Source organism: Sinohyriopsis cumingii, chromosome 1, assembly GCF_028554795.1.
Source record: "Sinohyriopsis cumingii isolate HCF-2022 chromosome 1, ASM2855479v2, whole genome shotgun sequence".
In the NCBI taxonomy this organism is placed as follows: domain Eukaryota; kingdom Metazoa; phylum Mollusca; class Bivalvia; order Unionida; family Unionidae; genus Sinohyriopsis; species Sinohyriopsis cumingii.
The window spans coordinates 90,537,533-90,557,455 of NC_142961.1; the positions used below are offsets into that span (position 1 = coordinate 90,537,533).

The 19,923-nt window shown below is 35.7% G+C and overlaps 1 protein-coding gene across 1 annotated transcript in view; it reads right to left on the reverse strand.

Moving 5' to 3' along the window:
• Positions 1 to 12,257, reverse strand: part of LOC149807327 (reticulocalbin-2-like) — a 35,032-nt gene extending 22,775 nt beyond the window's left edge. Inside the window, exons 1-2 of the mRNA XM_089965387.1 lie at positions 12,127 to 12,257; positions 1,992 to 2,161 (exon numbers count right to left, since the gene is read on the reverse strand). Coding sequence (XP_089821513.1) covers positions 1,992 to 2,154 — 163 coding nt within the window. The 5' untranslated portion in view covers positions 2,155 to 2,161; positions 12,127 to 12,257. The remainder of the gene's footprint in view (positions 1 to 1,991; positions 2,162 to 12,126) is intronic.
• Positions 12,258 to 19,923: the final 7,666 nt, after the last annotated feature.

Here is a 19,923-nt window from a genome sequence, read left to right on the forward strand (position 1 = left end):
TTCATATTTTTTGCCATCCATCTAGCTGCAATCTCATTCTGACCAACCATAAGAGGCATAACAGGTACTAATGACTCAAAATGATGTGCATATACACTTTGGCTACAACCATATAGGCTTATTTCTATAGAAAATCCAATTATACTAATTGGTGTAAAATCTATCAATGATCTATGGTATGATCAGAGAATGAAAACTTGTGGTAATACAATAAGTACTGATTTCTGAATGCTGCCATTAAAAATTTGCTTGCCTTTAAAGGGAAAAATATTTTAAAATTTTTAAATACTTTTCTTCATACATTTATTTAATTTAAGAAATAGCTTGCATCAAGATGGTACTGCTTTTATAATACCAATGCAAATAATGCCACTTGAATTAGCCACCAGTTTGGTAGTTAAAGGACACACTTTTCCACTGCTCCTAATAAGTAAGACATCCGAACCATTCCAAATTCAACAGTCCAATACATAAAAAAGTTTTTTTATTAGTGACTTCCAATGCAAGAGTTTTGCTTTTCCAAAGTAGAAAACAAATGTTTTAAATTCTGGTCCCAAAAGTAACGTATTAGAAATGAAACTGGGTGGTGGTGAAGTTGATTTTACCAGTACTTGTAACACCTCATGGTTATATTATGCCAAGGAAATGGAAGCAAACTGCCTTTCTCAAAAACACACTGAGGTAGCTGATCCAGGCAAATATCAAGCCTGCAACTCATACATTATAAGTATAATGCTCTGCCATCTGAGCTACTGCAGCAGCTATTAGAATCTAATGTGTTACAAGTAATTCTAATTCATCAGAAGTTACTTCTAATTGATTAAAGGTTTGTTTAATGTATGAGTTGTCATTTCTCATGTACTTAGTTTCAAATGTATTAGTTCATCATATTTATACAAAATGGCCTTGAAAAACCTTTGTTGACAGGTAAAATGGCTGACAGTTTTACTGACCTCACTCTGGGTTTCAGGGATTTTAGTAACTGATATGTCATGAGCATATTTTATCACAAGGATAAAATCCCCCAATCTACATGAATTTATTATCCATCTGATCAATTTTCCTTAAATTTAAGTGGCATACTTCAATGTAGAAGCTCAGCACACTTATTCTACAAAGAGAATCTAAGGAACCTTAACATTTGAAGAAAAAAAATATATTCACCTACAGTTCAACCATTAGATATATAAATTAATTACAAACATACAAATATCTGAATGTCCCAATCATCTATGTCAGTGTCCAAACTTATAAAATCTGAAAGAAAGGCACTAACAATTTGAGACAACTGTAGCTACACAGTGTCCCATCCTTAAAAAAACCCACTTGGAATTAAGAAAATGTGAGAGTAACTAAAACACAGCTAATGCTAAAAGAATTCTGGTGAATATAATTTAATAAATTCCTTTTATAATGCTGGTGGTTTTAACATAATATCTGTATGTAAGGTCTTACAAAAAAAGATACAATACATTTTGCATCAATCCATATAATATAAAACTGTTATTATTCTCATTTGCAAACTTGTTATATGACAAAGCATTTTGCCAATATAATCTGAATATGATGCTGTGTTGATGAAATGTAGGAATCAATGAAATATCTTTTATTCAATGTTGGTAAGCACTTGTTTTAAATTACTAACAACCATACATGTCGCTAAGCCTAAAACAATAAGCAATTTAGTTTGTCTTTATCTGCAATGAAAATAAGTTTTTAAGTTATATCATTTTTGGGTAAAAGAAACTTGACACACATTGTTCCAGTAAATGTGCCTTAAGATTAATACTAAGATAGATCAATACTATTTTTACTATTTTGTTTTCAAGTTATTATTTTTTATACATTTTGATGTGGAATGATTATGTTTTTACTAGAGTATATTTTCACCTATGCTTTGATTTGCAAAGACTTCAACATAGGTACATATGCAGCATGAGTATAATTTACTATAGTACATTTTTACTAGATTATGCACTGATCCATTCTACCTAGAACTGCCTCATGGTCATAGTGTGGGTTATGTTCCCCAGTCTCTGTCAAGTGTTTCTGGCTTCCAGGTGAGTGAGCTACATGTTCTTCCTTCATTCCACAGCACAGCAACACAAAACCAAGTGTCACCACAACAACAAATACTTTGTTGCTGGAAGTCATCTTAATTCTATAAAAGAGAAATGTATGATTATGAAAGCCAACTGTTAAGAACATGCATTTCTCAGACCTTAAGTATTTAAAGTTAGCACCATCCTGATGCCTAAATAATCCTGAAAGGGAACTGGATGAGGCAAGGCAGTAAGCACTCGGGCTCAGCCAATGTGGATACGTTAAGAAAGCTTGCCAGTAGCTTCCCACGGTCGGTGGTTCTTCCCAGGGTTTTTCCAGGTTCTTCCTCCACCAGTCTACTGGCCACCATGTATAGCCTATATTGTACTGAAAAATGGCGTTAAACCCCATAACAACAAGTTAGCAGTTATTACTATATATACTTGGTTTTAACAGAAGTCCAACTGCAAAGTGCATATACCCAGATCTGCCACTGCATAATGCTCTTGCAGATTTGGGTATATGCAGTTTGTTAGAATAATCAGTAGAACAAACAACACAGATCCTCATCTGCTGGTGCATATGCTATGGCAGATCTGGATCTTTATTGTTTGCAGTTTGACTTAACTTATAAGTGAGTATTTATGGTATGTGTGCAATGACAAAAATTTGATATCTGATTTATATATAATTTCATAGTTGTATGGGTATATTTTTGCATTTAAAATTATTTGAGGAGTTAAAAAATAAAATACATTGAGAAACTAAAAATACAATATACAAATAAATTAACCTTTTTGTTTTTAATATACCAACTATACACACAGTCATATAATTAGAAAGAGAAACACTTTAAAAAGAGTCAGTAATGGCTATGTATATCTCACTTTCTACTTGTCTGATTCTTGCAAAATACTGTTCAAATGTATTTATCACAATACAGGAAATCTTAAACTTCAATTTGCTCCATGAAAAATGAACAGTGCCAGCTATGACACACATCGGCTCATGGCTGTAAAAAAACTAGTGACTATTAAGATTTCAGTTTTGGCTCTTGATTTTTTTTAGTCTTGAGATTATACGGTCAAATGTCTCTTCAATTTGTAAATCTAATGAGAACGCTGATGTAATCAGTACTACTTTCTTTTTGCAACATCACTATAGTCAAAAGTATCGATAATCAAACTTACTTTCTTGTCATAATTACAGTAGTATCATGCACTTACTATTGGTAATACAAATTTGCTTAACATGTGTGTGATTTGGATTATCAACACAGCTTTAACAATTTTTCAGTCATATCACTATGATGTGTGCAGTGTGGCATTTTATAGTGATGTCCAGCACACAGGCATCATGCCGCAGACATGCAGGATGATGTCCAACCCAGTCACATTATCCTAAGACCAGGCTGACCAGTCCTAACACTAACCTCTTAATGCTGAGCATCAAGCAAGGCAGCTGTTAGTACCATTTTTATAAGTCTTTGGTATGACTCAACCAGGGATTGAACCCATGACCTCCCGCATCCGAGTCTGATGCTCTAACCACTAAGCCACCGGAGCAGTTGCTTAACATGTGGGTGGGTATGGTATGGTCAAGCATCACATATAACAAGTAAACAAGTTCAAAGTTATATTAAGTTCAAAAACTGTCATTTAGATGTTCAGGGACAATCTGTTTTACAAAAAGATGTATTTATGAGCTAAAATAGGAAACAATATTGAATTTTATGCACAATACATCATCGCATGGAGATAGTCTTGAGCTATTGCATTGTAATTATTTTACTGCAGAAAGATTAATCAAGACGCAACATATATTACATTTTTCATATACATCAGGCCTTGCATCATGATGCAAAGTAATGGGGGCCACCATATGGTCTCACCCTAGTCAACCTGGTCCCTTGACTGAGTTACATTAAATGTAAACCTGTAATCTGATGGCTATTATAATTTTCATTTTGAAAGTAAAGTTGTAGTAGGTACCAATAATAGCAATAGTTATTACCATTTTTAGAAGTCTTTGGTATGACTCGGCCCAGGATCAATCACACAACCTCCCGCATTAGAGGTGGATGCTCTAACCACTAGGCCACCCACCTCCCACATCCAAGGTGGACATTCTACCACTAGGCCACCAGAGCAAAGGTTAAATGAAATATAATGCAACATGCTTAATGACATGTATTCATGTATATACATGTATCAATATTTGTTTCTACATTCGATTGTACAGTGTGTCAAACAGACCATATATAGGGAAAGAGCTGACACTTATTTGTATAATTGGTTTTGTGTACAGTCTACTGTCAGATGCTATTGTTGAAATGAGGCTGCTAAAAGCATTTCAGACTCGAATTGCTCATAAATATTACCTACTGTGATAATAAATACAGTTTTGACATAAAATATGTGTTTGTTAATTATTATTTTCCTCTGTCATTTCCAAAAACATTACATTCCAGACACATCAAAATGGAACATTACTTGTCTACATACAAAATTCAAATAGCTTTTATTTCATCATTGCAAGTATATAAAACTATGGTTGTCTGGTCCATACTTGTGTATTCTGATTTCTAACCTGTAAAAACAGTTTTGCTCGTTGGAAATTAATGTTAAAAAATTTAATTTTTATCACCCCACTGTTACATGTAATGTGTCTGACTGGTTACGTGATAATCAACAACTTGTCCTGTCATAATACTCTCCGTAAATTGAATAATATATGCACTGTGGAATAATTTTATATTGTTTGAATAAAAAAATTTAAATATTTTTATGTATTCAACATTTGACAAATTTATGAATTTATAGAAAAATCCTCAGTGTCCATCTGCCTTCAGCATTACGTGAGTAAAAATTTTGGATTCTATCTTTACCAAAAATCCAAAGAACTGCACACAACATTCAGTTTGCACACTGCACACTTGCTATCCTGTTGTCAAAAACCATCAGGTAATGAATCAGAAGTTAATCAAGATGCTTGCTATGTATATCTGAAAGGATGCTATGTGAATGTTACGTGAACGAGTAAGTTATGTGATATGTGACAAAATAAGAGAATTCTTTAAATGGGTAGCAAACAGACTTCACATAAACTGTTTATCTTTAATTACAAATATGTGATGACCATTAAAATTAACAAATTCAGTGAGGAAACATCAGTATTTTCTCTGCACTCTCAAGATGACTGTTTATGACTGACATCGAAACCAGCATCATATAAGATTTACGGATTGGAAGTAAGTGTTCATCCATGTTTGTTGTGGTTGTGCATAAACAGCTGTAATGTTAATAACATAACTGAAATTCTATACCAATTTATCCTCCTTACATGCCTGAAAGTAACCTTGATATTGACATTTGGTCTTTTTGCAGTGCAATAAAAAATTTTATTTCTGACCAACCTTTGTGCAAATCACATGACATTGATGGAACAAAAATGGTGGCCATAAAACTTGATTACTGTTTAGTGATTCTTGTGTACTGTTATTTTAAAAGGACAGAACTCACATGCACCTAAATAAACTGAAATAAATACCACATTTCCAATTAAAGACTGTAAATAATTACTTCTAATTAAAATTTATCTCAAGTAACATTTATGGAATTGAATTAGCAGTCATAGTAACATGATTCTTGTCTTTTCTCCAGGAATGTTAAACAATATAACATTACTTTGCTTAAAATCTGATTTTGAAAGAATTTACATCAATTGAGTACCATCAAGGGACTTTATATGACAGCAACATCAGATTAACAATAAGGACCAAAAAGTTTCCTTTAACATAAAATGCTTAGTCACCCTAAGCAAGCTGGCATGCCACTGAGCATACACAAAAGCCTAGATGTGTATTCAAAATCAATATTATATATTCCAAATGAAAATAATGCAACAAAATATAAACAATTGGACTATATCAATATCTGAAAGTACATACATGTACTAATACATTACAGATCAAACATACTAAATAATTAATACTTGGTACATGAATATTTCTGTTTTTAGTAAACATCAGAATTATCACTGGCAGCCAAAGTTTCAAGAAAGTTGGCATATTAAGGGGCACTGAAGAAGATGAATACAAAATATCGTCAACAGATGTGGTGCAGCTACTTCCAGCACCAAACCTGTTAATTGCTGGCTCCCAAATATTTTATGAATTTTTAAGAGAGAACAAAATTGTGTTTGTCTTTGATTCTTAAGTGAATTACATGTTCTCCCTAATATAGTTTTAATACCAATATAATGAAACATGAAACAATGATGTATCTTTGTTTTGTGCTAATTTCAAATGGTCACTAATATCTTAAAAAATACCAAGAAAATGTTTAAAGTTGTTACTTGATGGATTTTGAGTACATGATTAATGGACACAGTTTATATACATCTTAACCATACAGATGCTGTTGCTGATGCAACTTTTTTCATTATGTAGTTGTAATAGATTTAGGTTAATTATTATCCCTACAATAAAAAAAATCATCAGTTGAGTATCTAATTTGTCCATCCTGTTACATGAGTTACAAGTTAATGACAGCAATGCTTTGATTGGACAAGCAATATCTGAAAAGTGTTGTATTATTGAAATGAATTATATAATCTACATCAAGTGTGCATCTTTATCCAACTTATAGAGACATGCACTGTTAGGAACCCACTTTGTTGATTGCCTATATGAGTCACTCAAAGAAATAATCTCCTGGAAGTAATACGCTTGTATCTGTTCCAATATGCATGTATACATCTCACTTGAGATAGTTCATGACAAAAAACACAACATGGTGTCAGATGTGACATTGGTGCATTAAGATGGACTTGTGCATTAACTTGGAGTTGTGCATAAAGTAGAAGTGTGTGCATTAGTTAAGATATGAAAAAATCAGCCATGGATTTAGGCATTATTTTGCCACCAGTCATTAACTGGGAGGCTATAAACTTGCCAGAACAGTGGGAAATGTTTAAACTACATGTCACGCTGATTTTGATCACGTAAAGAAAAAACATAAGCTGAAAAGGTATCATACCTTTTGTTGTGGGTTGGGGAGAAAGGGAGAGATGGCTACCAAACATGGACTGGTATTTCAAATGAAGACCTGAAGAAGCTCCAAACATTCTATGACTGTTTCAAGGCACATTTGCAACCAAAGTAAAACTTCATATTTATGTGGTATTATTTCAATACTGAAGTACAAGGGGCGGAATCAATTATTCCTACATCGCATGGCTAAGATGCAAAGCCAGAGACTGCAACTTTCATGATGCTGATGATACGATAATGGATAGAATTGTTATTTGGGACGAACAGTCAGAGAGAAACTAATTAATGAAGAAGACAAGCTGACATTAGACAAAGCTATTCAGATCATTCAAAACTTTGAATATTGCCAGCAACAACTGAAATCAATGTTGATTTCAAACAGCATGCCAAACAAGGATGTAGATGCTGTCGTGAAGAGAAAAAACAGAGCACAGATAAGTGGTGGAAACCAATCCAGGGGATATCACTGGCAACAATTCCTGAAGTCAATGCAGATACATCAGACACAACATCACAATGGTGCAAGGCCCAAGCAGTTCACAATGCACAAACCATGTGGGAATTGTAGAAACAAGAATCACCAGTTGAACAACTCACAGTGTCTGGCTAGAGGTGTGACTTGCAGAGTGCGGCAAACTTAATCATCAGTAGTTAGGCCTAGCTTTGATATCAATTAAGTTGACAAACAAACTCTTGCCCATTCACAAGCATATGTTTTGATAGCTGAATGACCATTAATCCTTTTCCGAGCAACTTTGATCTGGATATATATTAACTGCCTCCTGTACACTATTTCGTCACAAAATTTGTTTGAAACTGTAAGTGAACCAGTAGGCCTAATGGGAAATAATGGTGGACTTCGCTAAGTCTGGGATGTACCATTTTATTAGATTGTCTGTTTTCGTAAATCATCGGGCAAATATTGTCAGAAAAATATACAAATCACTGAAAGCAAAGCCAAGGTATTATTTTGTTAAAGATTTTTATTTAAAATGCAACTTATGTAGGTCAGAAATGCATGGGACAATGCTATGTTGTGAAGTTTGCGAGATGCACTTTAAGGCCTAAGCCATTTTCAGACTTGACACGTATTTGCGAAAATACGGGGAAAAACAGCAAATTGGATACTATTTAACTATTGCCTAAAATTACTACAAGGACGTAGACAAATAAATAACCATTTATTTGCAATCCTTTCAATGGACTGTTGTAATGAAGCTATATTAAAGTGAGTGATTACATTACAAAAACCTCTCCATCTCAAAATTGATACACTCACGTCTGTGTTGATTCTATAGGAAAGAAGGGACTGCAACTTTTGATGGTGGGACTCCTGCTTTTATCAAAATGGGAGTCCTGGACTCCTAGTTTTAATTTCCTAGCAAGACCTCTGGCCTTCAAACTTGACTTGACTTACAATTAGTCCAGCTGACTTATGCTATTGATAATGTGTGTGTCCGTGATTTGAATTTTTTAACGTAACTTTAACAATTTTTCAGTCATATCGCTATGATGTCTGCATTGTGGCAGTTTATAGTGGTGTCTAGCACTCAGGCATCATGCTGCAGACATGTAGTATGATGTCCCACCTATTCACATTATCTTGACACCAGGTCAAACCAGTCCTAACACTAACCTCTTAATGCTGAGCTCCAAGCAAGGCAGCACACTTAGTACCATTTTTATAGGTCTGTTTCCCCCGAGTGCAAGCTGCATCTTAAACCGATGCAGTACCAGTAGTAAACCCGCCATGAAGGATACCAGAAGAACTAAAGTCACAGTTTAAGAAAGAACTCACAAGAATGGAAGAGTACAAAATTATTGAAAGGGTTACTGAACCCACCGATTGGGTCAACTCCCTTGTAATTACAGAGAAACCGAAATTGGGTAAATTGCCCTGACCCAAAGGCATTAAACAATTCAATCCTTAGGCCACACTATCCTATGCTGACAATCGATGATGTCATAACTAAACTAACCAATGTCAAGTACTTCAGCACGTTAGACTGTACACACTGGAGTGAGAAACTTTAAGACAAATCTTTACACCTAACTACATTCAGTATGCCTTTCAGATGGTACCTATATCTTAGGTTACCTTTTGGGATAAAAAGTTCACAAGATATATTTCAAATGAAAATGAATGAAAGTTTTGAGGGTGTAAAGTGGCATATTTTATGTTGATCTAACAAGAATACATTAGTTGGGACCAGAGAACCATTAATTAGATTTATGGAGACAAGCGTGTATCATATCGCCATACTACCGCGTACGGTAATGTCCTTTAAAGGGAGAATTCTGTTCCTAATTAAACATTTGTTTATACAGCAGCCAGGTGGACTATAAGGGACAAGGAAAACTTCATTTTCATGGTAAAGTTGTCACAAATTGAGAAATCACAGAAACTCTGTTACTCAAACTACCAGGTCAAGCTGACCCTGACTTGGGCGCCTCTGGAAAAAGGCAGCAGCAATATTTGATTCTGATTGGTTACATTAAATAAGGGGTGTGTTTCCCACACAAAATTTTCTAGTTTTTAAAATAGTCACATCGAAATTCTAATCAGTCTAAGCTTTTCTACGTGAAAACCAAAGTAGGACTCCAAGGATTTGCAAGAAATTCTTGTAAAAAGGAACTGCTGTCCAAAAAGGGAACTATTGTCGAAAGGAACCGACGAACTAATCTGCCGATTAGAGGGAGGAATGTTGAAAGCAAAGGTAGTGTGACAATTCCATGTAATTTGTTGATGCCATATATAATGCTTTGCTGAAGTTATTTACTTGTAGTTGCATGAATCTTTTTTCTACATTCGTGTAAGAATTTGCTTTATGAAGTATAACTGTGTTGAGTTTATACATAGGAAGTCGTACATTAGTCTTCTTTAGATAAGTTTGACGAATTGTTTGAATTTGTCATCTTGTTTGCATAAGAGTTATGTTCTAAGAATTTATTGCATTACATTAGTTAATATGATTACAAGAATCCGTGTGAATTCGCCAAATTTAGAAGATTTCACGTATGATTAAGAATAAGTGTGTATTGACTGAAATGATCTAGTAATTGATTGATGTGATGTATCCTATTTATTCACTGTGTAAATTGAGGCTGGCTCAGAACCCCATGCCTCGCGTATGTGTTAATGTGCAAGGTCAAGGCGTAACGAATTAGCCATTTGACTAACTAGCGTCATTATAGGACATGTGGAGTCGATTGATAGCCTTAGCATCTGTTTAGCACTGATAGTGAAATCTGATAACGAGGGAGAATAATGAAGAATTAACTGTTTCAGAAATAACGGGAAATTTAGGTTGTCTCTATTTATATTTATTTAAAAAGGGAGAAGATAGCTCCTGAGACGTATTATTCTGGGACGTATGAGGTGATGTTATTCTGAGACCTATACGGAGAAGTATAGAGAGAAGTGCAGTGAGACATATTATCCTGTGATGCAATCCTGCAACGTATTAATTTCTGAAACGTATTCTGAGAGTATCCTGAGACGGACGGTGTAAAGTATCATCCTGAGATCCAAGGGTCTGAACAGCTACAAAGGAAGCAAAACAGACTGGGGACAAGCAGGTTATGAAATCGTACAAGACGTTGACTTCGACTGTCCACTCGATCCTATGATGAACTAAATCTATCAGTAAACAGATCGGCTATTTTATTTAAATCTATTTGCATTTTCTTTGTATTTCGGTGAAAGTTTAAATTCCTAAAAGCAGAGTATATTCCTGATGTAATGAATTTTCACAGAGTTTTTTATGTAATTGATTAAATTGTTTGTTTACATGTACGGGGGCTCGTGTTGGTTTGTTCTATATACCTGTTCAGATCTCTATCTATTTCACCTATAAGTTTCACCACTTATATTTATATTTACTCGAACCGGGCAATAACATCGAGGGCGGTCAACCCTAGATAACGAAAACCAATTTTTGGAGGGACAATTCTCCCTCTGTTTAACAGAGGGCTTACCAAATATTGGATGTATAGTTGATGACATATTGGTGTGGGGATGCTCTCACAAGGAATATGACATGTTGACATGTATATTTGAGCATAAACGTTCAAATGGTGTGTGTCTCAACCCAGACAAATGAGTAAAAGGCATAATGGAAGTATTTTTCTTTGGCCATACAATAAGCTCATCAGGTTTAAAATCCAATAAAAACACGGTTGAGGCTATTATTAAACCTGATGCTCCCAAAAACAGGTCCAAATTAGAAAACCTATTAGGAATGGCTAACTATCTTTCTAACTTCACACCAAATTTAACAGAGGTTACAAGCCCTTTATATGACCTCTTGAAGAGAGATGATGAATTTTTCTGGGATGAACCTCAGAAAGCATTTCAAGACATCAAGGATATAATCAAACGAAACCCTGTGCTGGTTTACTTTGACTCAAGCATGCCATTAACACTCAAAGTAGACGCTTCCACATATGGGGAAAATATTTTTAAAAATCGTATGACATTTGAACATTGGACCAGAAAAATGTGTTTTTATCATTGTACTGTTATCATTTGCAAAGACTTGGGTGCTTCAGAAACCAGGATACAATGAGGCAGTTTAATACTACTGATGGTATGCATAAAGGGAAAATATTAGACCAAAGTCTTACATTTCAAACATTTTGCTAACAGAAATGAGACATTTCTAGTACCATAATTTAAATCATTAACAATCAGAGTACTATCCCCCACCCACAAATACTAAATTGTGCATTACCAACAGCATAGCACTCAATGTTAGCTTCACAAAATAGTCTAATAGCCGAGTGGATTAGTGTCAGCTACTTTCTAAACATTCACACCTGTTATTCATCAATACAGAAATTAACATGTGCATTTAACATGAGAGGCGAGTTTGAAAGATAAAACAGTAAAAATAAATCACTAAATTCTGCAGATACTCGAAGAAAAAAGTTAATAAACATGGAAAGAAACAATAATACACATGCTACGAAAACACGGATCATTTCTACCTATAAAATATTATTAAATCAATCTACCAAACTGAACCAACCTGACAACTAAAACTTCATCTGATGAAGGTAGGTCCGAGAGAGATTAAAGGATCAAAGATCAAAATGCACAATAACTAACTCGTCGACTGCTAGGAACCGGAAACTGACATCTCCGGTTAGTCTAATATCGAGTCGAATCAGAGCTTTGAAAAAGGATGTAGATCTATATAGAATACGGACCTTCAGGTTACGGAATCAACCTATCAATGGCTAAATATCTGGCTTCTAAATCGCGATTTAATCATTATAATTTTTTTCTCTATCAATTATATATAACTCAAATTGCAAATAATATATATTTCCTCGGCTCCATATTAATGTATTTTGGTATGCTAAGAATTTAAACATATGTAAACTATGCACTTTCGATGATTTCGATAGTTTTTGCAACATGGCAGCATTCACAAATGCAGAATGTATATTAATTTAATAGTAATGTCACAATGACATGTATTGTGATCTTCATTCTGTAATGATGAAAGCAAGAACTAATGAAATTCCATGGGAAAATTTGTACAATGAAAACGATGATGATATAGATCGAATGACAAGGAGTTAACTTCGTTCTTGTTTCAGATGTGGACCTTATCCACAACATACTATCAAAGGCGGTCCTAGTCCGATAAATCAACCATTCAAAATCCGTGTTGATGCTGATAGATGTTATGTGAGTCTGGTGTCAACTGTTCATTAAAATGTGCAATTTTGTTGCATTCAAATCTTTCTGGAACAAACCTATTCAGTGTTGAATGCCCACATGACCCGTTTGACTTGCACCATAGCACTAGCAATAATATCGTTAAAAATTGCTGTAGTCTGCTTACAGTTGCAGTCGCAGATTGATGTTTTGAATTCGGATCTGGTCGGCTTGTATGAACGACAGAAACGAGGACTACCGACACATGAACAGGACAGAGAATTGAAAGAAAAGAAAAAGAGAATTATAAAAAACGTTAAAGAGGAAGAAGGATCATCATTTTTTTATACATAAAACATTAGATGAGAAGAATACACAACTGAATGCTATGCTGGAAGAAAATCCCGAACTGCACTTATCTCTAAATGTCAGGACCAGTTATGGTGGGCCAAGAATTGAGGAGAATCAGCCACTGCTACTGAAAGCTATTCTGGACATTGGTATGTGTGGATCTGCTTCTCACGAGAAAAGACAGCGCGACGTTCACAGAAGCATCAATATATTAAACTAGTTGACTGAATGGTTGAAAATGGATGGCTTTATCGTCGGTCTAAGAGGAGTTTCACTTTCATCTTTTGCCGAAGCGCCGTTTGACATTTGACAATATCATGTATCAACGTTCCCAGTAAAACTGATTGGGCACAAAACGACCATCGTGCAGATCATATTGATTGGCGGTTTTGTACAGTCACAATCAGGCACTCAGGCACTTGGAGGAGCATCTTCCATGATATGGCCTAATGAGGCGTGTTTTATAAGTCAAAACATTAAGTCTCGCTTCCCAGTTGGTTTGACCGCTGCCAATAAGCTGAGTCCACATATGATACATGTGTTACATAGATTCATCCTTCCTGATTATGACTGGATTGTAGCTGCCTGAGACAAGCTAATTCCCTCTGTCTAATACAGATTCAGCCCATCAGTCTTGGGAAACGATACACTATTGGCTATTAGGGTCAAACATATATTGCAATCTGATCAGGAAAGCAATCGTCGTCGACAGCATTCAGCCATTGGCTTGACTTCAAAAAGTTTCTGAATATCAAGAAGTTTCACGCCATAGTCATGATCGGTATTGATCACTTAGTCAAAATGATTATTGTGTTCCCGTTGATAGTGACCCGGATGAAAATCCGCGAAAGCTATTAAGGCTGTGATCACCGATTTTCTTCAACACAATCTTATCAATCCTTGCAATGAACTCAGCTGAACGAAACACCTTTAACAGAGCTGAGGGAGTGATGACACCACCGAGTAAGGACTGAGTGGATTGATTTTACCTCCCGATCCCAGCAGCAATGATTTAGACGAAAGAGGTAACACTGTAAATAGAACTTTGAGTTTGCCGGAAAGACACTGACCGAAATATGGTAAAAGTTGGTCGTTGACATTTTACCTACCATTGTTGAATATATGGAGCCGACCAGATTCAAAACTCTTGGACCAGGACTTATCGTCCAGAGATCAAAAATGGTACACGCCATTACCTGACTCCTGCTGTGAAGTGCACCGACGACAATTGCTGTTCTAAATCAAGAAGCTCGTATTACATCGTGGTTACTGACATGTTACTTCCTCCTCCTCTATATGTCGTTCAAGCTGGCAAAGGACTTAACAGTTCTGGAACGAGCAAAATAAGGAGCATCGCACAAGATTTCAACCCTTTTGCATCGCAAAGTCTGAAAGCTGATCATATCTTTCCCTGGTCTCTAAATAAATATCGGTCGATTCCCTACCATCGGTACTGTCAGTCAGTTCAATCCGTGCTTAGTGACCCTATTTGCAAGGTATGCCACCTGCACTTTGCCTCTCTGCTCATGCTGCTCAGCAACTCTATCCAGCACAGATATATATATAAGTTCCATCGAAGTTCATCAGACTGGCGAGAGTGGCTTTTCGTAGGCAACGCGAGATGATGGTCATAAACGTAAACGAGGAGAATGGAGAGAGTACGGAATGGCTTGATGAGGAGTTTGATTTGAACGGAATATCCCTTCCAAAGGACGACAATCTCGGTCGGCAAGGTTTTCCATTTTGTTCCATGAAGGAACATTTTACATCGCCTTGTGAAGAAGAGAACACTGAGAAATAAAATTATTGAGATGAGATGTATACAGCTTTGTTCCTTGGATTTTAATTCTTTTTTTTTCTAACACTAATGTTTCTCTTTATTATTGTTTTCCAGAGACTAGACCCATATTTAACAAGATATTTTTTAACTTCAAGAGTCTGGTAAATTGTTGTAGTCTGTATTCAAGTAACTGGGCACATCCAGTACATCCGTTATGTATCTATGTGATGCATACTCTGATGGATGAATACAACAAAAAACCACCCCAAAAAAACAGCGATTTTTATTTAAAAAATCACTTACATGCATATCATGAAACATGTCACTTTTTATCTAAGCTTGCGGGAGGACTAACCAATATGGCATATCAATGGTTTGGCAATAGAATACATTTCCACCCGGAGTGACTTAACAATATTTTTTGTTCATTGCTGAACAGAAATGCAAATGAATTTGTCTTCGTCGTTGTAAAAGCTGAACACGGGTATATTTATCTATATTTCTCAAATTGTATGTGACCCATAGAATTTTGTTTCTTCACAAATGCTTTTTGTTTTTTATCGATGACCAGTGGACGATGTTTAATTTATATTTGATGCAGATCTCATTTACACAAAAATACGAAAATAAATTAAAAATTATGCTTTAGATTATCCTTCATTTGGCATATGGTCGAGTATGGAAACCATGCGGTTCAAAGTGATTACCAATCCGGTATTGGGAGAATCACATCCTATCGGCAAACAACAGCTTTGATCGCAGAAACAAATGTCTCAAAAACCATATACATGTATTTCACAAATCCTCGTTTAGACTCTCGGTGGCGATATGTTTTCTAGTAAAAGTACTTTCTCTATCAGTCTCTCAGACTTTCTCTGTCTGTCTGCCTCCCCCCCCCACCTCTCTCTCTCTCTCTCTCCAAAATCAATGGAAATGGTAGTTTCTTACATTCTTCTATTTCCAGCATTCTGATCTAATTTGATAAATTCATCTAGGGTGTGTACTAAGTAAAAACATCTCTCGGAAAATCTTTACTGTCTTTGCCTCTTTATGCATATGCAAAAGTCCGATTAATATTTGAGGATCACATTTGTACCCCGCTCTGGGGAATTTATAGTTTGGATATTTTATGTTAGGTCTGCCTGCACTAATATGCCTTGTTCACAATCTAGTGTAAAAGCTGGATCTAGTGCTGGACACCATCACCTAAGAAATGCGACTCAAAGAATAGGGTGACACGTTACAGGTTGTTCTTATACACTTAAAGGTGACATATTATAGGTTGTTTTATATACTTCAAGGTGACATATTATAGTTTGTTTTATATACTTTACGGTGGCATATTACTGGATACTCTTACACACATGACGGCGAGACATTACATGTTGTTTTGTACTCGTGACGCTAAAACATTGTAACTTGTTTTACACAATCGATGGTGATGCATTACAGGTTGTTATGTAAAATCGATGGTGATGCATAACATGTTGCTTTATGCAATCGATGGTGATCCATTACAGGATGGTTATTACAATCGATGGTGATGCATTACAGGTTGTTTTATGCAGTCGATGGTAATACATTACAGGTTCTTTTATACAGTCGATGGTGATGCACTACAAGTTGTTTATTACAGTCGATGGTGATGCATTAAAAGTTGTTTGTTACAATCGATGGTGATTCATTACAGGTTGTTTTATACAATCGATGGTGATTCGTTACATGCTGTTTTATATGATCGACGGTGATGTATTACAGGTTGTTTTATGCAATCGATGGTGATTCATTACAGGTTCTTATACACACCTGAGGTTGAAACAAACAGTTGTTTTTATACATTTGACGATTACATACACTTGATGGTGAACTATTACAAGTTGTTTTATAGACTTGACGGTGACACATGCAAGTTATTCCTGTAGACTTGACAGTGACACCAACATGTTGTTTTATACAATCGACGGCGACAACTACAGATCGTTCTTATACAACTGACTTTGGCACTTACGGGTTGTTCTCATACACATGACACACATACAGTTCCATTTTATATCTTTGACGGTGACGCCTACACGTGGTTCTTATATCCTTGATATTAACAATATAAACATTAATACAACACATTATTTAAGGTTGCAAAATAAATGTAAATAATTGGTTTTGAATTTAACCAGATTAATTCAGGAAAAGATACATAGACCAGCACTGAAATACATAAAAAGATATTCAATAGCAAGTCTTACCTTAAGCTGAGTGATGGAGACCAACACTTACTATTTTGTTTGTAGCACTGGGACGTTTGTTTAAAGAGCTGCTGATAGTAACTTGTTTCTCATGTGTAAGAACTATATTGGTTTGTTTTGCTGTTAAATGTGTCGAATAATATTAAGATGACGTTGTAAAGCCGATATAAATTATATAACCTCATTTACAGCAAAACTAAACAGATGCAGTATATCTTTTATTGACTTCGTTTTTCGGGTGTGTGTGTGTAGATTTGCTCGATACAATAAATATGATAACATTATAATCTTGTCTTTTTTGTTCTTTATTTATTGTTATGTCCGTCTGCTTGTTTCTCTGTACGTACGACCGCTCCGGAGGCCTAGTTGTTTTGAGCGTCCGCCTCGGATGCCGGAGGTTGTGGGTTCGAACCCCGGCCGAGTCATACCAAAGACTTACAAAAATGTTACTAACAGATGCCTCGCTTGGCGCTCAGCATTAAGAGTTTAGTGTTAGGACTGGTCGGTCTGGTTTAAGGATAATGTGACTGGGTGGAAAATCATGCTTCATGTCTGCGGCATGATGCCCCAGTGCTAGACATAACTATAAACTGTCACACTGCAGACATCGTAGTGGTATGACTAAAAAATTGTTAAAGCTACGTTAAAAATCTAAATCACACACACACACACACACACACACACACACACACACACACACACTTTCTTCTCTTAGTTGAGTCAGTGCTAGTTTAATATAATCGCTTGGTAACGTAAGCAGATTTAATTTAGTTGTAGATTTTAATTAATCGTTATTGAGACAATCTTTGGCTTATTTAAGCCTAATGGTGACGTATCTTTTGCGGGTTTTATCGCCTGCCAATGCTGCGACTCCGAGCTAAAATTGAGTTGGTGATAGTTGGTGGTCGCAACGGTCGATTTTTTTTATCATAGTTTCGTTTATACTATATTTTATCGTATACGATTATATGGTAAAACAGATATTTGTTGACAAGTGGAAGAAAATTGCCATAGATGTGAGCATCCAGCTGTCAGCTGGTCCAAAATCCAGTCCAAAAAATTTCGCAACATCGTCATCGCGTGCAGAATCCATCACGTATATGTAAAAACAAATCTTAAACACAGATCTTAAAGACGGATTAGTAACCTGTCCGGAAAGATATCGCTTCCTTCAATTGAATTTCGCGACTAATGATGTTAACATTATTACAACTCTCGTCTTCAAGGCCGGATCGCGGGGGGCAGGTCCGAGTTTCCGGCCCTTCCAGGTAATAAAAGATGAAAACACACATGAACGTACAGCCACTTTTCGCTTGAAATTTGACCACCGTTTTATTCATGCAAACGTTTATTGGGCATTATACACACTTTGAGTAAATATACTCATATACTTTTGCTTTGGTGCCCCTTCGAGAATAGTCTGGGCCCATTTTTAAATTTTGGACACTTCCCCAACCTTTGACCTGATCCGGTCCTGGTCTTAAACTATGTAACAGAAAGAAGAGAAACCAATAGTCTAGTAAAAATAGAATTTTTAAAAATATACTTCCCTTGAATACAAAATGAAAATTATGTTAAAATTTTCTTACAATATTGTCATATCAGTTCCAAATAATCCTCGATATTTTATCACAAGTTGACAAGAATAAAATTATCAGAATGAATTTTTGAATGTACTTATACACCAATAGTCTTGAATATGGTGATGTGCTCACAGTCTTGAGGCATTACAAAGATATAATTCAGAATGTCTTTGAATGAATTCACAATAATCCCAAAATAGTATTTAGTCCAAAGTGTCAATGTGCACTTTGTAATTCCAATGAATAATGAATAATTTAAATAATCGACTTATCTCAAATTATATACGATTATTTATCAACATAGCTATTTGACGCTACCCGCCTTTACTTCCAGTTATGATAAACAATTATGATTCGTACTCGCACATATTTAAGATGTGGGTATATCAGAAACATTTTTAAGAGAATAGAAAACAAGCGACCATTTGCTGATGTTAATTAGTTAGTTTTTTCCTCTGCTTCTTTAATTAATATTCCACTAGTTACACCCCATGAAGTTACTACGCGTGACCATGATGGCACCTCTACGATCTTTACATCCACGTATAGTTTTCTCTCTTATTAGCTGTATCGACGTAGTCTTTTATAAAAGCAACCGACACGTCAGCGTCTCTTATTACCCCGATTCCGTTGATTTCGGCTAGGTTCTTTGCGACGGCGCTCAGCGACTTGAAAAGAACGTATTGAATATCGACGTCAATAAAAACTCGCCCGGTGTCAAACCTAGTCAAATCAATATGAGGGCTGATGTGGGTACTAACGTTGTAGCATCCGTAAAATGTTACTATGCATTTTATATATTGATAAGTGTACTTTCTAGGTAACAAGGTAACATCAGCAAGCGCGCGTAGTGTTGGTGAACGGTTGAGGGCATACAACGCTTTGATAACAAGATGTTCACATATTAATCTGTTCATCCAAGTTTTTAACGGCATAGTCGAATAAAACAGTGGTCGTCTACAGCCCCTAATTAAACCAACGACTTCAAGTGACGGTGACACCCGTTGATGAATCCAGGTTCACAGTCTCGATTTCCAACTTACGGGAGATCATCGCCAGAGAGAATTTGGCTCTGAATTCAGTCTGCATGAAATACCTGACTGACTTTGCAATATCGAGTAAATCAAAACTGTTTAACGGACTTTTTCTTTTATTTTGATACACTAAGCGGCCTTGAGATTTTTCCACCGACAGCCATAGCT